Raw genomic sequence first — 8,574 nt, forward strand, 5'->3', positions numbered from 1 at the left:
AAACCTCTGCCACATTCCATCGTTTGTAGATTAGGAAGCGAAGGTCATTCTGATTATGTCGCTTACTCCAAGTAAACGGTTTACTGTTACTACATTTAACAATTACACTTGTAAGTGTTAATTGCCGCGTCTCCACGCGACGAGTGGCGATATTCGCTTCCATTCTTTCATTAATCAAGGCTACACGGTCCGTCAAAAACAAAAATAAAATAAAACACTCCGATTTTGGACTTATTGTTGCTTTCCCGGCGCTTCCGTAACTTGTACTGTAGCGACATTAATCTATTTAATTTGTAGGCTGCATAGAAAACATACGTCGTTATTGCGTATCTTAGTATTTTTGGCATAGTGCTTTGTATATTAGTGTTTTTAGGCGTGTGGGTACTATGCCTTTTAACCTGTTGAGTTTGCCACTTATTGTTCGGAGTTTGTTGTGTAGATGGCTTATGTGGCTATTCCAGTTCGTATCTGCATCGAAGTAAATTCCAAGGTATCGTATTGCTTCAACCTGAGTGATTGTAGTGGTTTTGCTGTTCTGTGTGTTTTTTATGTTGGAGAGTGGATGTTGGATGGTTATATATTTGTTATCAACTGGTCGAGTCAGTGGATTTGTGAATATCATTAATTTTGTCTTTTCTGAGTTTAGGTGTATGGGGTTTTTCGTGAGCCGGTCTGTGATCAGATTTATGTCATGTTGCATATTTCTTTGGGCTATGCTTGCGTTATTATGGATGGATATTATTGCTGTATCGTCTGCGTATTGGAATATCTTACCTTTGAGTGGTAGCTGATTAATATCGTGCATGTAAATGTTGAATAGAGTTGGGGAGAGTACAGCTCCCTGTGGCACTCCACAGGTTACTGGTAGCTCTCTGCTTCGGTTTGACCCGATACGTGTGATATGCTTTCTATTTTGAAGGTAGTTTGTAAACCACCTGTGAAGAGGCCCGTCTATTCCAACATGCCCCAGCTTTTCTAACAAGGTTTGATGTGTAAGTGTATCGAATGCTTTAGTTAGATCTATAAAGACTACCACGGCAATTTTGTTTTTGTCTAAGGCGGTATTAATTACGTCTGTAAAGTCTTCCAAGAGAGATGTTGTTCCCTTATTTTTCTGAAAACCATATTGTGTTTTGTGGATAATATGAAAGATCTCAGTGTATGCTGTGAGTTTCTTCAGTATGATCTGCTCCATAATTTGATTGATAATTGGTAATGTTGCTATAGGTCTGTAATTGCTGATTAAATTTCTTTTTCCTTGTTTGTATATGGGTGTGATTATGGCGGTCTTTAGCATACTTGGTATCTGTCCTGTTTTAAATATTTTATTTATTAGTTTTAGTAGGATAGGACTTGAACTAGTTGCATGTTGCTTTATATCTTTAGGTCTGATACCATCAATTCCTGGGCCTTTGTTTGGTTTGATTTGATGTATTGCTGAGAGAAGTTCTGCTTCTTTTATAGTTGGGAACAATAATGTCTGTTTTGACTGTGGTCCAAGTGTAGGGTCTCGTTTTGTGATTGGGGGAATATTTCTGTGCAGTTCTTGGATGGAGTCTGCAAAGTATTGGTTAAATCATTTGCTACTTGTTGGATAGGTTTTGCGTCTTTCATGAAGCAGTGGTTTATGGTTTCGGAGGCGGTGGTGTTGGGAACAAAATCTAGCATCTCATTGCTCAGATGCCAGGTTTGTTTCATGTTGTTTTGTGCGGAGGTTAGTTTGTCTCTGTAGTAGCTTCTTTTTGCATTTCTGATTTGTGTTGTAAGGCGATTCCTTGTTATCTTATATTCAGTTCTTTATATAAAGCATCCTTTCTGTGTATTTCTAAGATTAAGTTTTGTATTATCCAAGGATTTTGTGTTGTTTTTGAACGAATTCGGACTTTCTTTGTAGCTTTCTTATATATTTCCTCCAGTGTGAGTTTAATGTTGTTGTATAAGATATCTGCTGAATCTGATGCCAGGTGTTCCCAGTCTGTTTTTCTTATTTCGTGGTTGACTATTTCTTCGTCTATTATTGTTTTCTGTCGCTTTTCTTCTGTGGGACATTTCATGGATATTGTCTTGGTGTGCAGGTTTAGAGCGGTGAAGTAATGGTCTGCTACTTTGCACTTTATGACTGATGCAGTGTAACTATTTGGTGGTGCTCGGACGTTTATATGATCTAGGCAGGAGGCAGTGATAGTATTTCCGAATATTTCTTCTCTAGTCCATGATGTTATTGTTGGTATTAGATTATACATGGATAGTGTGTCTAGGTATTGTACAGTGTTGTTCTGGTTTTCATTTGCAATATCTATGTTTATGTCGCCAATTATCATTAAGTGTTCGGTTCAGCATATTTCTTGGCTTGAAAGCCAGCAATTGAGTTCGTGCAAGAATTTTATCATGTTTAGGTTTGGTGGCCTGTAAATAGCATTTAGTATTATGGGATGCTGTGTATTGATGATATTATTTCGAGGCAAAGGGTTTCATCATGCTCAAACTGATAGGCCATTTCTTTTGCTATTAAGTTTTGTTTCATAAATATTAATATTCCACCCCATCTTTTTGTTTGGGGGCATAATCTATGTTGTTGGAAGCCTGGAGTTGGGAAAGCAGTCGCTTCGTCATTAGTTATGGATACTTCTGTAAGAATCAATAATATCAGTGTAACTCCTCAGATAAGTCTGTAATAATAACCAATGTTTTCGGATGCTTCTGATGTTAATATGCAAGATTGAGAGACCTCTCGCTTGTACTGTGTTTTGTTTCCATGCATCAAGCGATTCGAAAGTATAATTACTGATGTATTCTGGTGTAATTACATCTATCTGATGGTTCACATTCATTTTTGTTGTGTTAAGATCTTCTTATTGAACTAAGTTGGTGTCTTTTGTTTCACTCTGGCAACCTGTCTATATCTTTCGAGCTTTTATATGTATAGACTTTGAAGTCTGTGACTTTCTCAAGAATATTTTGCCGTCTTTGATCCATAAAAATTGATACTTTGTTTCGGTTTTTTCTTTTCTTGCTTGGTACAAAAGATTCTGATTGAAAGGTGTTAAATACTGAGATAGAAAGATTGGCGTATTGTCTTGCGATGCATTTAAATCCTTGACTACTGTTTTTTTTTATAGTCTGCTGGCTTTTATGAGATCGTCTCTTGTAGCCTTGCTTGTCAGACGAACTATTACTGGTGCGGGTCGTGGCGAGCCTTGTTTTCTGTTCTTCCTGGGAAACCGATTTATGGTCTGAATATCATTATGCTGTAGGGGGATGTCAATTGCATGGCCTAACCTTAAAACTACGTCTCTGAGATTTTCTGTGGATTCGGTTTCTGGAAGACCGTTTATGACAAGGTCTTTTTTATGTTGTTGTTGGTTTAAAACTTCGTATTGTAGTTTCACGGAATTAAATTCTTGAAGGAGTTCCGATGTGTCTTTTATCAATTTGTGTTGCCTGTCAGTTAATGCGTTAATGCTGGTGGTGGCGTTTCTTTGTTCTCTCTACACTTTAGGCACTTCCATTCTTCTCGTTTGGCATTGAATTTGTGTTGCCAGGTTGTTTCTGAAAGTCCAGAACATGTAAAGTGAAGATTCCTATGGCATTTCCTGCAGATTATATAACATCCGTCGGATGGTAATTCCTTCTGACACGTGTTGCACTTCATGACTCACCTTTCTTCCTTTGGACAGCTGCAAAGATGGCGACGTCCTCTGTTCTATACTCGTTAGCAACTGCGGTGTACGCTTCAATTTTTAGCACACTCAGATTTTGGATTCCCCTTGGCCGATTTCGATGAATTATATGTCACTGTCTTCAGCGTGACAAGTAGAGTTACTTTATGACACTTTTAAATTAAAAACAGGAGTTAGAACCACATTAAAACTATACAAACGGGACCGGTGATACAACCATACAACCGTTCGTATGCCTACACAGCGCCCTCCTTTATATAAAACAAAAATACTTCTATAAAACGATCATTCATTTATTTCATAGAAAAAAATTGAATCAGCTTTTTCTGCTGATAATATAATTTCAATTTCCTACAACTGCTAAATGGATTCACCAATCAAATCAGCGTTTTGGGCATTTCCCTCTTTATACGTCACTGACTTCTCCAACAATTGTTGCAACAACCACATATTGTCACGAAGCTGGCGCCATGTTTGTTGTATATTATTTCATTACAAACTTAACTATTCCATAAAAATAAAATAAATCACGCACCTTTAAAGTAGATATCATTATTAATTATTCAGTTAGTAATAATTTCAAAAAACAATTATAAGTAGTATCATTCTTATAAAGTTATAAACGCGATAATACCGTATATTAAGACAGTGTCACAAGATATTTCCTTAATATTTAACGAACATAATTCACAATAAATCTGCAACGCTTGTAATATGATAGGTTTAAAACAACGCAACAAATTAGGGAAGAGCAGTTATTTTAATGAAAAATATAAAACTGCATAACTTATAATACTAGTATAAAAGAATTGTTTTTATGTAAAGATGGTAAAAGAGTTACTCAAGACATGTTTTACATTTTAAAATCATTTTATTTAAATCCACCTTTAAAATCCCACAACGGGCGAATAAATTGGTTACAATCCAATGCAGATTTAACTTTATATGAATTATTCCTGCAGCTATCACCTGAATAAAACAAAACATAGATATTTATAATTAGATGAGTAACTTCAACGATATAGTTAAAAATGCAATGGTGGATCCATCTCATTTCCTTGACACTCTTGATTTAGCTGCGGATCGGTTGACAAGTTTTTATGCCTTTTTTGCCACAGCGGCATTGGAGGTTTTTCTCGCAAACCCATACTCTACCATTGGAGACATCAGAAAAAGTAACATTGCAATACGAATCTTGTTCTATGCGAAGGGGAGAAAATCACGCAATTAAAACAATTGTTTGCTTTAATCCAAAAATGAATTTAACTTCTAGAACTTTCTCAACATTTCCGCTAACTATAAATGTACATACAATTTACAATCTAGCATATTGCACATGCGTAGTTCAGTCAAGTTTTCAAATCACTTAAGTTTACAACTTTTTTTGGGGGGAATAGATGGGCTGAGTCCTTGACTCTTTATCCCTTCATCTGATTGAAGACATTGTGTGGATGGGGTGTTATTGAGCTATAAGATATGGTCATGGCTGGGTCACGGCAATAGCCGAGCTTCAGTTTAAACTTCTTTGGCTACTCAGTAAGTAAAGCCATCTCTAAAAATTAGGATGATCCCTAGACCACTCCCTACGAGTGGCCGAAAGACCGTCCAACTCAACGTTGTCTCCACACAGTGACAGGCTCCCCCACCACCGAGCAGAACCGCTCATATTCCAGGGAAAAGCATCTCACCGTTCATATTTCACCGACACAGCCCCTCACCGGGCCATGCCGGAGAACACCCTCCCCGGAGACTCAAAATGCTCTCTCAGTGAAAGCCTCCCCCCAAAAAAATCTAACACCCCCCCCCTCACCGGGAGCACAATTTCGGAAAAAACCTAAGAGAGCGAAACACAGCGTCCCACGGTAACAGCAACAGCCGAGCCTCATTGCCATTACCCTGGATGCCAAGTTTATAACTTATATTTTTCAAGGAAAAGAAATACAGTATAATAAATATCATAAAAAATAAATACTCAAATTAATCTTTAATTATATATTTATCATTTAACTAGAAAAATATTAAATGTTAATTGTAAAATATTACATTTCTATTGCGAATATTATAGATCCATTCATATTTTATATAAAAAACTAAATTTTAAAATTTCTCAGAGGATTTATGACAGGCTTGGGGAATCTGAGACTCTTCGGCCACTTGCGACCTTTTTGAGGCGTTTAGTGCCGCATTTTTGCATATTTCATCAATTAAGTATCTTCATCGTTTATAAATCACACATTCTCAAATGGCATGTATTTTAATTAATTATATTTTAAAATCATTATTTTTAAAGCACACTGTTAAAAAAAAAATCAACTGCTGTTATCGAACTATCTATTGTCCAGTGGTTAGCGTACACTAGAGGCATTACGAGCGCTCGGTGTGACGTCAGCATAATTCGGGGAAAAAACCGTTTTGCACGTACGTTGCTATATTGCTGTGTTGTATCAATAGTCGTTTTATAAACAAGCTGAACGAGTAGAAGTTTTCATTGAATTCATTTATCATTTTTTTACAATTTAATTTAATATCTCCAAAGAAAAAGAGAACAATTATAGAGAGAATCAATTATATATTGAAGAATGGGAACTGCAGTAGAACATACTTGCAGTCGAGGATAAAATAGTGTTTAATTTGGGATTTCAACAGCGAAAAGATACTCGTTTGGTAAACATAAGCACCACAAATATACGAAATGTGTACTTATAAAGTTGACCAGAGAGCTTACGGGAACACGCCCGTTGGCATTTACGAGTCGCCCTACGCTGACCACTTTAGAAAACATGCACGCTGCCCAGTCGTCCATATATCTATCCGCTTTCTAATTTGGTCCATTTTTTAACGTTTCACTGGCCTGACAGCTGTTTCGAATTGGTTGGTTCAATTCAAATATAGCAGGCAACTATTTAAGTAAACCCTGTCTCAATTAGGCGATCTCCCAGATCACTCCCTACGAGTGACCGAAAGATCATCCAAATCCACTCAGTGACAGACTCACCTACCACTGAGCAGAACCGCTCATATTCCAGGGGCCTGAAATCTCTCTCCCAAGGGAAACCTCATGAAATATAACCCCCCCACCACCACCGGGAGCAACATTTCCGAAGAAACTTTAAGAGAGCAGAAACTCTTTCAATACTAAGCAACTTGAAACGTCGGAAAGTTGTATTTTTCGTAAGCTCACTCTCGGTCGGTGGCTAAAAGTATTTACTAAAATAAAGAGCCAAAAGGCTTCACTTTGGCAATGCAAAAATCATAAAAATCAAGTGGATATTAAATTCAACATTATTTCAAAGCCGAATGTAGACGCCATCAAAGTTTCGAATTTTTCTTATTTTTGCATTGCCGAACTGAAGCCTTTTGACTCTTTATTTGGTATATGGTTTTCCACCCCGGCCGAGAGTTCGCTTACGAAAAACACCTCTCCAACGTTTCAAGTTCCTTATGATTGCAAGAAAGTTATTGCTCTCTTAAGGTTTCTGCCTGGGTTCTGAAGAGAACCAACCAGTTGGAAACAGCTGTCAGGCCAGTGAAACCTTTAAAAAATTGATCAGATTTTTCTAAAGATTTCTAAAGCGGTTCTCGCTGGCATTTACGAATTGCTAGGGCAATTCGTAAATGCCAGCGGCGTATTTTCGTAATCTCTCCGGTCAACTTATTTTTACGAAACTTTCATAGTTTCTACATTCGGCTTTGAAGTAATGCAGGATCTAATATCCAATTGATTTTTATAATTTCTGATACCTAATATTTAATTATGCACTTATTCCAAACTGAACCTTTCGGCTCTATAGTTTAGTATTGAATTTAACATATTTTAAGTTAAACATTCAGTTAAGCTCTAACAAGTGTTATCGTCAACTAATTATTTTTCTTGTTGTTAGAAATATCACATATATTATTAAAAGAGTTGTTGTGGTATTTTCTTTAGTGTGTGTGCATACAGAAATGTTATAAATAAAAAGAGAGCACCTACCACCAAAACCCAAACTGCAGGTGGGACAGCAATGACGAGGACACCCATTGCGATTTGCTGGAGTAAAAGTATATCCATCAGGACATTCATTCCTCCCAATCGAAACGCATTTATCTTCATCGGGACATTCTTGGGCTTCCATGCCAATAATGGTAACGAGAGCAACTAAAATCGAAACAAATACAACCTATCCAAGAAAATAAAGAGAATTTACGATTAGCAGATCTTTACCGGAGGCTGATAATAGAGTCCTCTAACAGCAAATAATGAATCTTCAGTACTTACCTGGGCCATTGCTAACAGGAGATCTTGGAAGTAAACAAAGCTGGGAATCTGCGATAGTGTAATCAAAGATGCATCCGTAGCGTGTAGAGGGCGCATTTATATACAGTTCTCTAGAGGATGGCGTAGAAAACAACAAGGAAATTAGTATTCAAATTTCGAAATTTCTGAGTAAACGATGGTACTGGTGTCCTCTACCACTTACGACCACATGACTAACCTGATATCAGATAATGATTGCATCAGTTCTTCTACGATTGTTACGGAAATCAACTGGTGCCATGAATGTTAAAATAATCACCGATAGCAGATAATGAGGAGCGACACGAAATATATGTGAAAGAGGGAGGATACGTTAATTTTAGTCCCCTCACCGGAAACTCCAGGTGTGGCACAAATTTCTCTTTCGCAATACGGCGTTACGTCGTACTTTGTTTCTTCCTTGGCCTTTGTCAGACAGTGAGTTAGTAAGAACTCTCTTTAAATGATAAAAGTCATTGAAGATTTAAGAGGATCAAAAGTTTACCCATAAATAGAAACCAGCTGCTATATAATATAATTTAATAAATAAGTTGGAATGAAGAAAATGTATCAAAACATATTCTACGACGAGGCTACAATGTAAAATCTACTCTCTAT

At 37.0% G+C, this 8,574-nt stretch overlaps 1 protein-coding gene across 1 annotated transcript; it reads right to left on the reverse strand.

Annotated features, from left to right (window-relative positions):
* Positions 1-4,531: 4,531 nt before the first annotated feature.
* LOC150100387 (uncharacterized) lies at positions 4,532-7,990 on the reverse strand. The gene is made up of 3 exons (XM_090403275.1): positions 7,939-7,990; positions 7,654-7,840; positions 4,532-4,880 (listed from the first exon to the last, which is right to left on the reverse strand). Exons 1-3 carry the CDS (start codon positions 7,945-7,947, stop codon positions 4,753-4,755), a joined length of 324 nt encoding a protein of 107 aa, XP_090259401.1. The 5' UTR covers positions 7,948-7,990; the 3' UTR covers positions 4,532-4,752.
* Between the last annotated feature and the right edge of the window lie 584 nt (positions 7,991-8,574).

This window comes from Typopeltis vanoorti, chromosome 13, assembly GCF_054136105.1.
Source record: "Typopeltis vanoorti isolate ZY-2024b chromosome 13, IOZ_Tvanoo_1.0, whole genome shotgun sequence".
NCBI lineage: Eukaryota > Metazoa > Arthropoda > Arachnida > Uropygi > Thelyphonidae > Typopeltis > Typopeltis vanoorti.

Bases quoted from the DNA above. Each gene is read 5' to 3' on its own strand.
- LOC150100387 (XM_090403275.1), bottom strand. The intron at 4,881-7,653 runs GTAGGTGCTCTC...CCCTTCGCATAG, and splicing joins CTGCAGTTTGGGTTTTGGTG to AACAAGATTCGTATTGCAAT.